Source organism: Lotus japonicus, chromosome 1 (assembly GCF_012489685.1).
Source record: "Lotus japonicus ecotype B-129 chromosome 1, LjGifu_v1.2".
Lineage (NCBI taxonomy): Eukaryota > Viridiplantae > Streptophyta > Magnoliopsida > Fabales > Fabaceae > Lotus > Lotus japonicus.
Genome location: NC_080041.1, coordinates 104,936,135 through 104,954,382, shown reverse-complemented (window position 1 = coordinate 104,954,382; position 18,248 = coordinate 104,936,135). Strand labels below are relative to the sequence as shown.

The 18,248-nt window shown below is 38.3% G+C and overlaps 2 protein-coding genes across 2 annotated transcripts; one reads left to right on the top strand and one right to left on the bottom strand.

Moving 5' to 3' along the window:
* Positions 1-426: 426 nt before the first annotated feature.
* Positions 427-7,890, bottom strand: LOC130728716 (protein FLX-like 2). The gene is made up of 5 exons (XM_057580267.1): positions 7,709-7,890; positions 7,058-7,614; positions 3,502-3,647; positions 3,307-3,404; positions 427-1,220 (listed from the first exon to the last, which is right to left on the bottom strand). The coding sequence occupies exons 2-5, from the start codon at positions 7,612-7,614 to the stop codon at positions 690-692; spliced, it is 1,332 nt and encodes a 443-aa protein (XP_057436250.1). The 5' UTR covers positions 7,709-7,890; the 3' UTR covers positions 427-689.
* Positions 7,891-11,102: 3,212 nt separating this feature from the next.
* Positions 11,103-18,248, top strand: LOC130717003 (uncharacterized). Its single transcript, XM_057567088.1, has 17 exons — positions 11,103-11,215; positions 11,355-11,639; positions 11,695-11,750; positions 12,291-12,526; positions 13,636-13,733; positions 14,045-14,131; positions 14,221-14,371; positions 14,559-14,645; positions 14,833-15,019; positions 15,095-15,231; positions 15,619-15,761; positions 15,859-16,056; positions 16,196-16,286; positions 16,382-16,550; positions 16,982-17,086; positions 17,174-17,273; positions 18,005-18,248. The coding sequence occupies exons 1-17, from the start codon at positions 11,103-11,105 to the stop codon at positions 18,027-18,029; spliced, it is 2,268 nt and encodes a 755-aa protein (XP_057423071.1). The 3' UTR covers positions 18,030-18,248.

Sequence of the window (18,248 nt, the reverse complement as noted above, 5' to 3'; positions counted from 1 at the left end):
GATATTGTCTATCCACCCTCACTCTTTGGATTGCAAAAAATGCACTTTATTATAGGTCAATATAGTAGAAAAGCCCATTTTTGTTGTTGTTAAACCACAAGGCACATGAAACATCACCAAGGCAATCATATTTAAGCGGGATGTGACTTTTATAAGTAGTAAAACTCTCTCTACCAAGTGTTTAATGCAACAACATTTGACTCAAACCCATAAAAACTAGAAGAATTTCGTATCAGTTGATCTACAAAGCATCTTTCAATAACAACAACATAAATTATAAAAGGCATAATTTAACAGAGATGTTAAAAATTGGGTTAAAAACTGGGATTTTTTTTATTAAATTCCACCCAGACCCAAGAGGGAGATGACAATAGAAGAGATTAAAGTGAGTGATATGATAGTAATGCGATAAAAAAAAGCTATGTGTGAGTATGAAAACCCAGAAATTATGCTATTCAATGAAAGTAGTGGATCGATAATCTGTTCCAGATCTCATCAAAAGCAGTTGATGTGAGGATGCATTTCTCAATTAAACATTTTTTTCCTTCTCTAGTCCACCATGCAAATTACATAAGAGGAAAAAGGGAGAGGGGTTCATGAGATGGACTCTCAGGCAGCACTAGACAAAAGCTATAACAATTCAGATTGAATGAGATGCACACTTTGAATGGCGTAGAATACACTTTTGATCATCTCCTAACAGGGTTTCCACCTCGAGCAGCATCGAATCCACCACCACCACCACTGTGAGAAGGTGGTGTAGAGGACCCATAAGGCATGTTGTTAACCGGCGGAGCATGTCCGGGTGGCCCTGCAACACCTCTGGACTGTAAATCATACCCAGCTGCTCTTGATGGATCATAAGCAGGTCCTCTCTGCAAATCATAACCCTGACCTATCTGTGGATCATAGCCCTGACCTCTCTGTGGATCATAGCCCTGACCTCTCTGTGGATCATAGCCAGTTCTTTGAGCATCATAAATTGGTCCTCTCTGTGAATCATAAGCAGGTCCTCTATAGGCATCGTAACCAGTCATCCTCTGTGGGTCATAAGCACCACTCCTCTGGGCATCATATGTAGGTCCTGTGGGTGCAACATAACCGGGTCCTCTGGGAGCATCATAACCAGCCCCTGCAGAAGCTTGACCAGGCTGAGCTCCAGCAGAAGTAGCAATATTAGTGTTGCCACCGCTACTTGCAGGAGGGAGGGGAGCACGTCCCTGTTGAATAAAATGAATGATGGAGCATTAATATTCATAGTCCACATGGAAGATAAAGCATGCAGCCCTTCTAATGACCAACCTTTAGATATCAGCCAAAAATAGGGAGTACATACAACTATACAAGAATATAATTGCCAAACAGCAGATCTATTATGTACATCTATATAACCTCCTAATAATTCCAATTTTCTCTGTACATACAAGAAATAGTTCTCGATATTGTTATAATGCAAACCACAGCAGACATAACTAGTGAGCTTATAAGATTTCAGACAGAAAAATACAAGAGAAAGAAACTTCTAATTATAATCATGGTATTATGAAGACACAAAAGACTAACCAATCACTCATAGTTTTACACTAATACAAGACAGCAAATTCTAATCAAATATGAAACCTAGTCACAATAGTTATTAAACGCATAATCCTACTTAAATAAGGTAACAAACCACAGAATTTAAAGAAATATGGAAAAAAATCTCAAGAGGTATTATGAGATATTCCAAAACCAATCCCTCTACTAAGTTTTTAATCCTGATACAAATACAGTTTTTAGAAAAAACGAAAAATAATCAAACAATATAATCTGAAAATGGCAAGGCTAGGATGATTCTTCAGGACTACGATGGGCCTAGATATTTGAGAAAGGGAGTGTTGCCGCAAGACAGTTGGAAGGGTCATAGGAGTCATGGGTCACCAGATTAGTAAGGCCAAAGGCTCAATATACCAAACAGGAGCTGTGAAAACTGAATAAGATGTCGTCACCAGAGAGAGAGAGTAAGGGCTCCAAAACTACCACAGCAAGTGATAAAGGGCATTCCTCAAGTTCTGCTAAGTGCCAAACAAGTACAGATTGGAAGAGATAGGGAGAGTGGGAACCTGGGCAAAGCAAGAACAAGCCAAGACCGTAGAAACAGAAACAGTGACTGAAAAGGTGTGTTTGCAAATAGACACGTCCAACATAGGCCAAACAGAGGGAAGACATGCAGATTCAAGGAGAGGACAACCAAGAGACTAGGGCACTGCCAATGGGCCATCAAAGAACCACCGCACATGCCTCTGGAAGGGGAGCATGGAGATGTACTGGACTGTAATCACATGCATAGATGTGTGGAATGCCAAATGGAGCTGAAATGAAACTTAGCCAGAAAACTCGCCAGTGTTGGGAAAGTGTCGGCGGCGACAGGTGTTGGAATGCGCTGGAAAGAGTATTTGGTGCTAGCAGCTGCGATTGAAGGGATTCATAGCAGATACTTTTAGTGGTGAGGACTCACCAGAGATGTCACAGCAGCATACAAAAAAAAAGGTCACTAACAAAGGTAACTTGAGATATTGACATCATAATAGTAGATCCCGAAACTTCAGGGAACTCGAGTAGTAGAGCAACGACAGGGCAGGTCATGGAGGTTAATACCATTAACCCTAATTTATACTAATGCAAGACTCCTGATCAAATATGGGAACAAATCATGATAATAACTAAACTCCTAATCCTAAATAAATAAATCTCGAAAAAGAAAGGGACACCAATTCTTTGAGATATTATAACATATTCTAACAACAACAGGTATGATAATTTTATAGACTTAAATATTATTTATCAAGGCAATCAATACTAGTGTTTCATGTCAAATCGGTACTATCATAATAGAGATTTTTGAAGATTAATGAGTAACTACCATACAGAAATAGATCCCTGTCTACCATGTTACAGAGATCAGATAAAAGTCTGACAGGTATTCTCCAGATTATAGGGAGACAAACAAACTACTGTAAGGGATTCAGTTATCAAGACAAAATTCATCAGGTCAGAGTTATCATAATCCCAGTAACACTAACATCATCTGCTTCATAGAAGAGGCAGACACTTCCTGATTACAATATGTAATCATTGTTTATATCTGCTATATTTAAGAGTAACTATTTAATAGAAATGAATATATAAGCAGGTCTAAACATGCAGCAGAAAGTTTGGAGATCAAATTTATCAAAAGATTCAGAAATTAATAGTATTAGACAATGGACTAGAATGTAGCACTCCCGCAAGAACTTTAAACCAGGAACACATGGGGGTGTCACACACCTGCGCAACAGCATAACCATCTTCATATGCATTTTGTCCCACAGGAAGACCAGAAGCCTCATTCTCATTAGTTCCAGAGGTGCCACCATATGGCCCACCTGAATTTTTTCATACCATGATCAAAGCGTGAAAAATTGAAGACTAAGGGCTCTATTACTCTAACATAGAAAACAGGTTACAAAAGGAGATACATACTACTTCTTTGATCAACATTAGCCTTGTTTGTAAGCTCTGCCCGAAGTTTCTCGACTTCCCTACTCATAGAAACATAGTTCTTCTCCATCCCCTGAAGTGACTCAAGGTGATCACTGTATAATTTTTTTTCATATTCAAAAGTGGCCCTGCATGACCAGAACAGAATATCAGGGGCACATAACATGGCAGTCTGACACTAAGCTAGAAAAGCTGTAAAGACAGAAAGAGCATAGTGCAGATATCAATGGGTCGGGCTTATGGTTTTGCTTGGGTGAATTAAGGGTGAAAATAGGTGAATTGAAATTTGAAAGCATATTGAATCTGAGGTAAGGATCAATGGGAAGTCATGGATGGGCTTGAAGGGTTACATTGGACATGGGGAATGGAAAATTCCCCTTATAACAAAGCACAGGCTCTAGCTGCCAGACTTGTTTTTGACTTTGATGACTACAGCTTGTTAAATGTCAACCGCCCTAACTTAACCAAGCCTGCCTAAAAAGGAAAGTGTAGGTAGGTGCTTATTTCTATGACCTAGTCCCGTGTCCTGCCTAGAAAATTGATAGGCAACTCCAGGGGGTTTGCCAATGAAGAGACTACCATGAATTAGAATAAAGAAGGCAATGAAATAGCCACGGAATTAAAACTATCAGAGGGCATCTTCCAAAAACTTGTTACAAAAAGTGATGAGCATTGGCCCAATTCATAATAGAGAGATTCCACCTGTGGAAGTCATGCAAGTAGATTCTGCACCCGTGACATTAGGACTTCCGGCTAAACAGTTTCTAAGATAAAATCAAGCTAAAGAAATCTACCATGTTAAAGTGGAATTTTACTGGTGTATCCAAAGGAATAGATTATGTGAAAATCAATATGCTTTGACGGAAAGAAAATGAATCGAAGAGAAAAGATGGACAGTACAATACGGTGAGCCTGGGGTTGGGGAGAATTTTGGGTTACTAGTTAAGCTAGATAAAACAGAATAAAAATGTGCAGCACAGTGCACAAGGCTCCATCATTATAGGAACAACAGTCACACAAACAAGAGAGTAAAAAAATAAAATTACGAATCAAGCCAAGGTTTCATTGCAATACGCGACGTAGATGGTTGCCATAGAATAATCTGGACATTGAAAACTAAAAAAATCACTACAACCATTAATTTAAACCGTTTATAACTTAATTTCTAGAATGAATTGAGGATAAATCTTGATCCTATAAGATCTGACCAATGTAGAGGCACCCCCACCCACACATAAAAGCTAAGGTATAAAAGGGAGAGCCTCTACTTTGAATGAGAATTACATGTATAGTGTCCAGATGATAAGTGATCCGTACACAAAAATCAAACTAGTCAGGTTGGAAAGACCATTCCACTCCTAACTCCTTAGTCCTAAAAGCCAGATTAATAAGGGGCCTGCACCAATATTACATTCACACTCCTGCATCCCAAATTCTCAGTCCCAACTACTACTAAGCACTATGTAAGCAGTCTAATCTATATCAAAGGAAAACTGGACTATGATAACACTTAAGTAACATAAACGAAACCCTAGACGAATATGCAACAACATTTTCAGAAACCAAGTTATAAATACCCAAGTTTCCATCCATTCTAGGCCCAGTGGCCCACTGCATCGAATGAGTCTCCCAGCTAAGCAAGAGGCCAGTAGTAGAAGTAGTAAAAACCATGTTAGAGGGTGGACACACTTAAAGAATAAAAATAATAAAATTATCTCTCAGCATAAATAATGGAGCTCAATAGAATTTTGGGGGGCAAAGCAATACATGAGGTACCACCCCCTGAAAGTAGCCATTTCTCTTTTCTCCCAGTCCAAACCAAATAAAGCGCCTCATGAGTTTATAACTAAGATCCCATAGAAATTCTAGCCTGTAAAAGTGGTCACAACAGGATGATAAAATAAGGGCAGCATTTATAATTTTTCGTTATCTGTGATGTGAAAGAACCTGTGTAGTTCAATAGTTCCTGATATCATTACCTGTCTTCCAAATCAGTTTACAGATATTCATCCAATCCAATAATCCCACTTTCTCCATTCTCTAATCTTCTAAGGAGCAAATTCTTGACAATATTTCACAGTATATAAATTCCACGCAAGTGATTTCCATGTTCACTTCTTTTCTTCACTACTCAATAATAGAAATCAAAGCCACACAGATGAAAATAAAGTAGGGATGTTGAATAATAGTGTATTAGTAAGAAACCGAAAAGGATTGCAGAAGGCAATGGTCCCCCTACTGTCCCTCACTACCCAGAGCCTATAGCTCAACAAGATGAAATTATCTGCCCCGGTTTATAGCTGAAAACTGATACCACCAGAAAAGTGGTTTTCCTCCCCCCACTCTACCCTAAATTCCTAATAACCGTTCAGCATAACTAACTTGTCACAACAACAAACCATTCTAAACTCCCCCCCCCCCCATTTTTTGTGTTTTTTTCTTAACAGACTTAGATTTTCCCCAATAGTGTACCTTTCTTAACATCACTAGGTCAAACAATCAACAAGGCTGTGAAGAAGAATGCATCTCAGCTTTACCTTTTTGTTCACTTCTCCAGATATACATTATCAAGTTATATCCCTCAATAAACAATGATGAACGTTATGGAATACACTCAACTAGTACTACTAGACTTCTCAGTTGCCACATCTCCATGAAATCTTGCACTCTGCCCCAAACTATGGAATCCTCTAAAACAAGCCAACAAAAATTTATCTCAAATTTAATGGGTAGACTCGTGTCACACAAAGATGGCATATCAAATTATCTATCCCAGATACTGCAAGAAAGGAAGAAATGTGTTTTCAGAACAATGACATTTAACCATAGTTAGCTGAACTGCGTTACATAAACAGATATGCAGTTCATATGCACATCATCACATTTTACATTATTATCACAAAATTTCCTTTAAGGTGAATCCGGTATGCAGTACATGCCAACACAGTATAGGGTATTCTGAACACTGTATGCGGGGTCACTAAGAGGATTTGGTAACTATGCATTACAGGTATAGCCTGTAGGTATGTAGTTCGTAACTTTCAAAATTAAAATCATAAGATTTTACTTGAGGTATATCTAGTACACAGTACGAGTTTAGTATGGGAAATTTGATAACTATGCAGCTACGGTTTTAAATCGAAGTCAGTAGGTCTTGGAAGCTTCTACAACTTCATCATGACTGTCACACTTATCACATCTGTCTGTGCTTTTCTGTAATTTCAAAGATGGCAACATAACCGCTACTACAACAACAATTTAAAACCTTGAATCTAACCCACTAAACCAAACCTAGATAGTTCTGTCATGCTGACATAAAACAGCAAATTTGCATTTAACACACCAACAAAACCTAAAATAATTGAAACACTCCCTAACACACTCTTATAATTATAATCCTATTTATTGAAATTCACCTAATTGGGAATGGAAACTAATCAAATTCACCAAATTAAAAGTGGGTCACTATAATTTGGTGAACCTCACTCAGATAGTGCTCGAGAGTGTATTGCCGGTTTAATCTCATGCAAAAGATTACCTGCAATGCTGATACTCCTGTCTGAGACCTTCAAGCTCTGAGAGGAGAGCAGGAATCTGCTGCACATCAGCATGAACCCTTTGAATCTCCTGCCTCAAATGATGCGCCTTCGCGATAAGCTCCTCCCTCGACACCATCAAACTCTGCACCTCCCTGCGCGCCTGCTGCAGCTCCATCTTCACCGGCTCGGCCGCCTGCAAGTCCGCCTCCATCTTCACAATCTTATCCTGCACAGCTCGCATCTGCTGCTCCCTCTCCGCCTTCATCCCCGCGGTGTGCGCGTGCAGCATCTGCAGCTCGTGCTGCGCAGCCGCAACATCCTGCCGCAGCGCACCGTGCGTGGCGGCAAGCCTCTGGTTCTCGGTGGCGAGGCGCTGCATCTCAACATGCTGCGATGCGAGCTTCTGCTCGAGAACCTGCGGCGGCGGAAGGAGGTCGAAGGGGCCGCCGGATAGAGGGTGGATCCCGGCGGGTCCCATCATGGAGTCCGGATGGAGGCCCTGAGGAAGCCGACGGCGCAAGTGCGGTGGTGGTGGCATGCGGCCTTTGCTCCCCATCTGAAAATGGCGGGGAAATCGCGAAATTAGGGCAGAAAATTGTGAGAATTGAGAATTGCGAAATTGATGTGATGAATGAAGAAAGAGTGGTTACCGTAGGAGATTGTGAAGTTGAATACAGTGAGGATTGAAGAGGAAATCGAAACCCTAATTGACGAAAGATGAAGGAAAGTAGGAAACAGACGCAGTCTTCTCTGCAGTGTTGCGTTGTGTTCAGCTGCAGTGCTTTCTTCTACTTGGATCAACCCAATATTTTGAGACTAAAATTGGCAAGTTCCACAATCAAAATATATTAAAAATAATATCTTATTTATATTGCATTTCTTTTGAGAGTGCTAATTCACCTAGAGTGCTAATTCACAAAATGAAATCAGAAAATGAAAACAGAAAATGTTTTCTCAGACCAAACAGGTCCTTTTATTATTTCATAATGAAAATACTAAACCCAAAAAGAAGTATTAGCATTTTATTCGTATAGATGGAAACGTTTATTTAGAATTTCACTAACTTCAGCCTGTGAGGAACAATTGAATTTATCTTGTTTTACTTTTGATATTTTTTTGGGGGCATTTCAGCCTCTATGACAGTGCTTTTAAGACATTTTTATTCATTTCAAACCTGAAGTACATGAATGAGAAAAAGATAAACTAGTGACACAGCATCAGAGATTTTGGGTTCTGCCTACTGTGAGCTAGTTTTAAAACTGGCTCACCGTGGTACAATTTTTTTATCACCGTTAGATGTAAAAAAATTAATATTAACGGTTCAGATTTTTTAAAAATAAAAAAATTCATTTAGTTAATATATATCAATTTTCTAAAACGCCCTTCTTACATATTAATTTCCTAAAACTCTGAATTCCATCATCATTCGTTTTTTTTTTAAAGAAAAAATGTCTTGGAGATGAAAGGCAAGAGAAGACGAAATCATCAAGATCTGAAATCATCAAGGAGAAGATTCTACTTTTAAAGAACCCAGGGTCAAACCATTTCAATTTCATCATCTTTGTTTCAGAGAGAGAGAGAGAGCCCACAAAGTTGGGTTTTGATCGAACAATCATCATCAAATCGAAGATATCGGAGGGTGGAGAATCGATGGATCTCGAGTTGGTTGGGCGACACGCGATGTTCTTCGACGACGACGCCATGGCAACGTTCGTCCACTCGCCGGAAGCTCTGGTTAACTGGAACTCCCTCTCCATCGATCGCTACGATGTTCGTCACCTTCTCTCTGGTCCCCTCCCTCCCTGCCTCAAGCGTCGCCCTCCTCCTCCCGAACCTGACCTCGATTCTGAACACTATCTCGACCTCCCTTCATTCTCCCCTGACCACCACCAACAACAATAACCATAAGGTAACCTAATTAATTATACCGTATACAACATTTTCTTCCATCTGAATAAGAAGGAGTGGGTCGCGCCTCTCTTCCTTTCCTCCCACGGCAGTTTCTTCGCCTCCTACAACAACTTCTCTTCCAGCGGAGCTTCCAGTTCAGGTGGTTCTTTTTTATGGCAAGGTGCAGGTCCCGGTGAGAGAGGGGAAGAGAGATCTGAGTTTTTCTTCTTCAACCTCTCTCTTCTTCAACGATGAACCCAGAAAAAAAGATTTTCATTTTTTTTTTTCGAGCAGGGAAGATGGGGGCATTTGTGTCTTTTAACCTAATAATGAATTTGGACCATTGGGCCAGTTTTGAAACTAACCCACCTTAAGCACAGCCGAGATTTTGATTGAACAATGAACCAAACACATGAATTAGAAACTTGGGATAAGCAAAGGAAAACGAATTCATAAAAGCAGCTCATGAACATTATTTTATTTGAATTTTAGACTCAAGGGCTCGATATGAAGTTGTTTAAATGACATATGATAAAGTTTGGGTTAAATAACTCATCATCCAATCACATTGGAGATAAGTGAGTTGGAAATAAATTAATAAATAAAATATAAAAATTTCAACTCACTTATCTCTAATGTGATTGGATGATGGATTATTTAATCCAAACTTTCTCATGAGTTATTTAGACAACCACATATCAAGCCCCACAATAAACACCAACAACCACCAACTTTACCGAAGCACCACCACCAATAACCCATACGTCACCATAAAAATCTCCAACCTTCCCCATAAATGAAGTAGACAAAAAAATTAACTCTTCTCGTGTTTGAGTTAGCACGAACAATACAAAGCCAAGTTGTTGTTGGCCGGTCTAGTCGGAGAAGGAAATGAAAAATAGAGATGATGAATGCCAAGTCGAATAAAGGGATAATTTAATACGGTGAACCTTTATAAAACTGTACAAAACTATAATATTACAAAACTATCATGTTTACATAGTGGTTCACGGTGAACCTTTATTTTAGACGGACCACCTTTATACTATGTTTGTTTGGGTTTATTTTAATTGAAAAGTGAAGAGTTTGATGAATTTTAAAAAGTTTTCCGTTCGTTTTGAATGGTCAAGAAAAGATAAGAAACTGGAAAATTGGATGTGGGACCCATGTTGCAGTTTTTCACGCTTAGTTTGCAAGGAAATTGAGAATACGTGATGTATAATTTTGACCTTCTGCGTAATTTCTTTTAGAACAGTCAAATAAAATTGATCAAGAAGTAAGATAGGCCCTGACTTTAAAATATTTTACAAAGACCAAAGAAAAACATGCGTATATAATTTTCCAACCTCCTATGTAATTTTCTCTAATACTCTCTAGAAGCAGTATCACTATTTTATTAGTTTAAAAAAATCACAATTTTTTTAGGAAGCAAAAAAAAAAAATTCACTAGTTTATTAGATTAGAAAAACATAAGACAGTTTTATTTATAATGCTTTACTTCAGTTTTTAATTATTTTAATTTTTTTAGAAACTATGTTAAATGTACATATATCTCTTAATAACAAAATATCAAAATAAAATAAGTAAACATATTAATGAGATATATTTTCTAAAAAATAATCATTAATATTTAAAATATGCCTTTTTTGTGAATGAGAAATAACTAAAAATATGCCTTTAATAATATTCAATACTTGGAAGAAAAATTTGACATAATATTTTCCAAAATTATAAATGATAAAAAAAATCAAATAAGAAATGTTTATTCAAGAATAAAAAGTTTAATTATTGATATTAAAATACATTTTTTTGAAAATAAAATCTTTTAAAAAAATAAAATATTCAACTAAAGGTAATTCAGTCTGACTTTCATTATAATTCTTATCATTATTTCCCTCTTAATTCAAAAATCTCTTAAAAAAAATTTGGTTACAACCTTTCTCTCTCTGGTTCACGCTCCCGTTTCATTTGCTAGGGTTGTCGCCGTGCCCCTCCCTTCGGCGCGACGGTAACCCCTCCCTTTACTTCCTTTTGTTTTTCTTCTTCTCCATGGCTGAATAACTGAGCTTCCTCTCTCCCTTATCCCGACGTCGCCTCTCCTCTCAGTTCAGTGCCTCTGTCTTTGCCCCGCCGCCACCGCCTCGCCTTGCTTTCATGGTCGTCGCCGGTGAGTTGTATGGTAGATCTGTGCTTGCCTGTTGGGCCAGATCTGCCCAGATCCTTGCCTTCCTATCTCAGTTCGGCAACCCCTTCGTTGATGGGTTTCGGTATTCTTGCGGCGTTGTGTGGTGGCGTCGGGCCCTGCTCGATTTGGAGATCTAGAGCCGTCTCTTTGGAGCTCACTTTGCCTCCGCCGGAACCTCGCCGTTCCTCGGCCTTGGATCTGTGATTGCCTGTTGAGGCCAGTTCTGGGTTTGTTCCGACGGCGTCTCCCTTTCCTGTTCGGCTTCTCCTCGTCCTCGTGTGTTCACGCCCTTCCAGTTCCCGTCGACGATGCCTCACTGTCTCTTCGGTGACCCACCTCGTTCCTGACATATATGAGGTTGTTGGTTTGCGCCCTTGTGGGTTTTCAGATCTGTTTCGGTGCTTTTGGCGCGCCGCCATGGGGTTTCCTCGTGGTTTTTGGCCTGCGGGTTACGGATGTGCTCAGTCTCCATCAGCGTCGGTGACAGAAGTGGTGTTCGAGGGGATGTGGGTGATTGTTTTGTGGCTGGTTGGCTTGAAGAGTGTGGCTTTCTTTGTGCAGTGATGGTTGTTTGCGTTTTTTCTTGCTTGAAGATGTCTTGGACTTTTGCTATATTGGTATGTCGATCAGCCTGCCTTTCGTGACATTTTGTTATGGAATGAGCTCTGGCTGTGTTTATGTTTTATTCCAAGTGATTTTTAGGCGCGACTTTGGACCTTGACTTGAGACTTGGTGGCGTGGGTGTTGGTTGATTGTTTTGCTTCTAGTTCGTTTGTTTGATTGTTTAGGATGAATCTCGTTGTTGTAGGTGTCGAGCAGCTTCATTTGACTTGTTGCTGTTTTTCGACTTTATTGGGTATTTTCTAGTGGGGTTTATTCTATGACTTTAGGGGTTTAAAGCACCTTTGCGTGCTTGCTAGCTTTAGCTAGTTAGGTTATTTTACTCATGTTGAGAGGGGTTGTTTTTCAACATTTTATATATATATATATATTATTCTCTTTTCCAAAAAAAAAGGGGAAAACAAAAAAAAATCTTAAAATTATTTCCTTCCACACATTTTTTTACTTTACACCCAAAGAGATCATTCGTTTCAGCCGTTTGATTAAGAAGAAAATGAACGAATCTGATTTAAAGTTGAAAATCACGTCTTAAATAGGAAACAGAAAAAAAACTCCCAACACCAAAAATGTTCTTCCCCCTTTTCATCTTCGCCGCGCCGGAAAGCGCTTCCTCCGCTCTCTTCCCCCGCACGATGGCACCGCCTCAGCCTCCCCTATCCGCAACAGGCTCGTGCCGTCGACCTCCGACGAGGTTCGTACACTCTGGATCGGTGATTTGCAGTGCTCGATGGACCAGAACTGTCTCTACCAATGTTTTGTTCTTACCGGCGAGGTATCACTCTGCTAACTTCTTCTTCTTCTTCTTCTTCTGCTTCCTATGATTTCAATTACCTTCAATATTGATGCATTATTGATTTCATAAGTTAGATTTGAACTTGACATTATATGGTATGGTTTGATTAAAGAAATTTGTGTGATTGAAACCCTAAACAAACATATAACAGACGCAATTTTTCATTTCATTCAAAATATTTCCTTCTATTCCAATAGACACGATTTTTCACTCTGAAATCACATATAGGTCCTCCTAAGATTGCAATGTTATAATTGTGCCCACAAATTTTCAACACTCGTTCCCAGTTCCCGCTCCACTGCATCCGGATAAGGACAAAATTCTCCACTTTCTCACTCACCCTGTGACTGTGCTGTTGCTGCTATAAAGCCACCACCAGCATTCATTTCTTCAAACCAAGCCATTCGTTTCACCATTCTTCTCTTGCTTTTGCCCTTGCTCTTCTCTTGTTCTCTCATTAACCATGTCTGCTCTTCCGCCTGTCAACTCCGCCGCCAACAACTCTGCTGGGGGGATTCCAGTTGTGGTCGATCATCAGGAAAAGGGAAAAACATGCCACCAAGTAATGAATTTTTTAAACTTCTTCAGTGAATTGACCCCCCTTTTTGTTAGGTTTTTCACATTTGTTGTTATGATTGAATGCTGTTGATAAAAATGAAAGCTTTCTTCTATTTACTCGATCTTGTAGAGTTTTATGAATGGCTTATTTTTCATATCTGGATTGTGGCTAATGCTGTTAAAAACCAAAATCCTGAAGTGGGTATCTAAAGGGAAGGTCGGAATTCTGTGAAAAATTAAAACTTTTGCAGATAGATGAACCAATTGTATTAAATTCAGGTCTGTGACGGCGATTGTGGTTGTTACATACAGATCTGAAAGTCTCAGATTGCGATCGCAACTGTAGTTGTGATCTTTTGCAATATTAATATCACGACCGCAACTGCAATTTAAAACCTTGGATGGAGTTTTAGGGTTATGGTGTTTGTGGATGGATCTCTGAATTAGATTGTTTTGTATAGTTTGTGTGTTTCTTTGCTCTTAATTTTCAAGTTCATTTTGATGATACTGTTTTGTTGTTTTTTTTCTAGTGCCGGCAAAAAATCAAGGGTGTCGCTGCTTTGTGCAAGAATCTGAAGAAGGGCAAGCCTTGTAAAATCGGATTGTGCCATTCATGCCTTTTAAACAGGTTAGACTCATGGATGTGATCATGTGAACAAGAAATAATAGATGTGTCGTGTTGTAATGATCTTAACCATGTGCGTGTGTCTTCTAATTGTATATCATTTCTTACTTGTGATTTGAAAGTTGTGTTTTATGTATTCTATTACAGTTGTGTTAAGTTTTATAATTTTCAAAATAAGTTGTTTGCCGTGTTTCACATTCGTGGTTTTCTTTCCAATATCATATTAATTTTCAGAATTATTCTATTTTGTTGAGGGTACAAAAGTAGAGAGATGCATATTTGGATGTGCTGAGGATTTTATTTTGTTGAATTAGATATGGGGAGGATGCACAACAGGTCAATAGGTTGGATGGGTGGAGTTGCCCAAAGTGCCGGGGCAAATGCAACTGTAGCCTTTGCATGTAAGTTGTGCCTGAGTTTTCAGTTTAGCATAGAGGCTTTTATTTTGCTCCATTTGTGTGTTTATTTTGAAAGGAGAGTTATTTTGTAGGCAAAATAAAGGTAAGGAGCCTACCGGTAGATTAACGAGGGAAGCCAGGACTGCTGGATTTAGGTCAGTGATGGAATATCTGGATGCTAAGGAAGCAGCGGAGTTGAACACGAACGCAAATGATGTTGCTGCTGTTTTGCCTCCAGAGGAGGTGTGTTAATTTTCTCTCCATTTAACTTCTTATCTATCAAATGGTTGTCAGAAGTTTACCTTCATGCGCTAGCTAATTAAGCTTCTCTTCATGTGTGCAATCTGAATAGATCATAACAAGAGAAAAAATGTTTTGATAACTTGAATTAACTAATCGATGATTGTTTTATGTTTTTATTTATTCTCAGATCGTGATGGAATTGCTGGAAGCTAGGGAAGCAGCGGAGTTGAACACGAATGCAAATGATGTTGCTGCTGTTTTGCCTCCAGAGAAGGTGTGTTAATTTTCTCTCCATTTAACTTCTTATCTATCGAGTGGTTATCGGAAGTTTACCTTCATGTGCTGGCTAATTAAGCTTCTCTTTATGTGTGCAATCTAAATCAATGATAACTAGAGAAAAATGTTTTGTTAACTTGAATCAAGTAATCGATGATTGTTTTATGTTTTATATTTATTCACAGATTGATGGTCTTGAGGCGGCCTTGGGTGCAAATGATTTCCCCCCCATTCCTCATCAAAATGAGGAAACAAAATGCGAAAGAGATGATAAGAATGTGTGGGATGATTTTGATTTTTCTGAAGCCGTGTCTCAAGATGAGATTTTCGCAGATTTAGAAAGGAACCAGGACACTGATTATCATATGAAAGGTGGTCCTGAGGTTTGGGGTTTAAATGATTATGTGAATCCTTCAATTCTTATTTCCGATAATTGTCATGGTACAGATGTTAAGGATGAAATATCTGAAGAAGTTCTCCTTCCGCCGGGCACTGAGTTAACGGAGGTATTGGGCATTGAGTTCCCACATGAGGATGTTGGGAATGTTGTGCAGTTCTTGGACTTCTGCAGGGTTTTTGGGAAGGTATGCATTCATGTTGATCTTCTATTAAATCCTTGCTTGATTAATTGCAATTTACTGCTACATGCAGTGGTTGGCCCATTGAATATTCACAATTGTCAAATTCATTTAGTGCAATAGGAAGTCAGACTACAAAACTGGGATAACTTGTTGCTTTTATTGATGTCATGTAACTTAAAAAGTCAATTTATCTTGTACTTGATCATTTTATTGAATGTTTGATTGTTGGGTGGATATGAATTATGATTTAGTTCTATCCAGGACAACTAAATTCTATAGTTATGATGGTGGTATTGTTGCATAAATAATCCTCGTTTTATACTTAGTGGGGCTGCATCCATTCTTTTTTGTTATATCAAGTGTTCCGACTTTTCTTCCCTGTGAAATCAGGGTCTTAACATGAAGGAAGGGGAAGCAAAGACTATTTTGCGAGAACTAGTTCGCAAACAAAACTTGCGCAGTGGAGAGAACACCCTAGCTGTTGAGTTCCAAACTAGACTTTTGACCCTGCTCCGCACCGCTGCAGGACATAAGTGAGATTATCCAATTTGCCTTTTTTATTCTTTTTTCATTTTTTTGGTGTGTTTTTTTCTTTGATTAAAGCTTGTTATCTGCATCACTTTGGTGTAGGTCTCCATCCTTAGCTACAGCAGATGGGAACTTTTCATGGTTGAAAGCTCTAGGGGATTTAGCTTTACAATCTCCTCTTCTGCTCAAGGATTTCCCCGTAGAAATGCTCAATAAAGGTCTCTCTGGGTATTGTAACTTGAGTTTGTCTGACAAGCTTAGACTCCTGACTTTCATCTGTGATGAAGTTCTTAACTCAGAGTAAGTATTTCAAACTCAGATAGAAAATGCTTTTTCTGTTTTTTTCTTCTTCTTATCTCTATTCAGCTTTTTCTTTTTTATTTCCTGCTGCTAGTTTTCATCTTGTTTAAAGTGGTTGAAACTTGCTTAATATGTTCAGGAAAGTGAGGAGTTACATTGAAAAGGAAAATTCAAAAATTGAGAAGCAGAGGAAAGAAGCCAAAGCTGAATTTGCGGCTGCGAAGGAAAAGGTAATTACAAGAAACAAGGTGGTCTGTTCTTTGCATCTGGGTTCGTTTGACTGTCATATTGTGTTCATAAAAGTGTTTTTATGTGTCACTTACAGGTGAAAAGCTTGAAACAGAAGCTGCAGGAAGAGACAGCAAAAAGAATTCATTCCAGTGGGGATCCTGGGTCATCGACAGAGCAAGATGCTGCTGTCCTGAAGTTGTTAACAACTGAAGTTGCTCAAGCTCACAGTGAAATGCTTGAGGCTAAGGAAAATATTCCTAAAAGTATGTTTTTGATGTTTATGGGTTGTTTATATGCTCCAACTTTTATTCAGTTTCATTCCTGATGTTAATATCTGCTGCACATGGCACAAACATGAGCTGGTATCTCATAATCTTCCTCGTAGACTCCAGTAATTATTTGCATGACATACTATTAATCTTCAATGCTATTAATACTTCAGATCTTTTCTCACATGATAGCATGCATTCTCTTGCTCAAAATGTTGTTAGTAAGTTGTTCAATTTCTGTTGATTTAAATTTCCTATTTTTCAAAAAAGAAAAGTGAGATTTAATTTGGTAAATTGACACACACTTAATTGGGGTAAAATAGAAAATGTGTGTATTTATGATTACTTTATGTCGTGTAAGAGTTTAATATTTCTTCTAATGTAACGGTTTGCACTTAACATTGTTCTCTTTTATAATATTGTAGGGAAAATTTCTAATGCTACGAGGATTGAGCCTCACTTTGTGGATGGTAGAAAGGTCTTTTGGAAATTGAAATGTTTTGAAGGTGAAGATACTCTTTTGCTACAAGGTAATTCTCAAAACGAATTAGACTGATTTTTTAAAATGATGCTACTATGGCTCTAGCAAGTTTTCTAAATCATGGCACAACATGCAGACATCAAAGTACAAGAAGGGGATGGTACTGCAACTGATGAAAGGTGGTTTTTTTACGGTCCTGAGAAGAAGAATGACATTGATAAGTACATTGCTTCAAGGTGAGCTTTTCTCTTTGGTTCTTGATATTGGAGTTTGAATTCTGTATAATTTGTGGAGGAACATGACATGATGATAAGTAGTTACCAAAGCGTGTTTGAAGTCTTAGTATCTGTTATTGAGAGAATGATCTCATCAGTTATATACTAAACATATCTAAAACTTTTGTTAATATTCAAGTGGAATGAAATATAAATTTTACGATAATTGAAGAGCTTTAATAGCTATTTATTAGAAAATTCGTGAAGGAAACTGCTTAGTTTCCCTTTTAGATGCGCAACCCAATTGCATATATTGCTATATATACTTTAAAACATAATCCAACAGCAATAAGTTTAAAGAGGGCCATTTAATTCAGCCATGCACATGTATGTGAGTGCAACATTTTTTTTGGGTTAAATTGGTGGTACAAGCACTTTGGTTGGGGAGGAAGGGAATAATAGGTTGCTTTGTGGAACAGGGAGTGTTTTTCAATATTACAATATTACACATACTATCAAACTTTAAATTAAAGACTCCAGGGATGTTTAATTTTCTTAAAAAAATATAAAGGTACATAACTTTAAACTCTTGAGTTCTTGACTGGCGTAGTACTTGAATTTTTTTTCATTAAACTTCTTATCTGCGAATACAGTAGTTTTGTTAGTGACATTGTAATGATATATCCTTTATGTCTGTTTATGCTCATCAAGCGCAACTGATTTAATGGATTTCTTTCTTACCTTGGTTGCAGGATAAAGAGAAATAAAGGTCGCTAGGCTCCTTACAAACTTTCGAATGGAAGCAGTGAAGCTGATATGGAGAATGATTATTAGGGAATAAAGCTGAGCTGGTTTGTAATAAGGAGTTGTAACTGAAAGTTAGCTAGCCCAGTTAGTTTCTTACTTGTCATCAGTGACATATGCTGTACCAGCTCAATTGTATATAAACTCCTCTTAGACATGCCAATTGAAAAGAATCACATTGATTTCTTGCAA

Excerpts from the sequence above, each read along its gene's own strand:
- LOC130728716 (XM_057580267.1), bottom strand. The coding sequence starts at position 7,614 with ATGGGGAGCAAAGGCCGCATGCCACCACCACCGCACTTGCGCCGTCGG. Across the intron at positions 3,648-7,057 it reads CAGGAGTATCAGCATTGCAG|GGCCACTTTTGAATATGAAA; the intron begins GTAATCTTTTGC and ends CTGGTCATGCAG. Across the intron at positions 1,221-3,306 it reads ATGGTTATGCTGTTGCGCAG|GGACGTGCTCCCCTCCCTCC; the intron begins GTGTGTGACACC and ends TTTATTCAACAG.
- LOC130717003 (XM_057567088.1), top strand. The coding sequence starts at position 11,103 with ATGGTCGTCGCCGGTGAGTTGTATGGTAGATCTGTGCTTGCCTGTTGG. Across the intron at positions 13,734-14,044 it reads CATTCATGCCTTTTAAACAG|ATATGGGGAGGATGCACAAC; the intron begins GTTAGACTCATG and ends TTGTTGAATTAG. Across the intron at positions 14,372-14,558 it reads CTGTTTTGCCTCCAGAGGAG|ATCGTGATGGAATTGCTGGA; the intron begins GTGTGTTAATTT and ends ATTTATTCTCAG.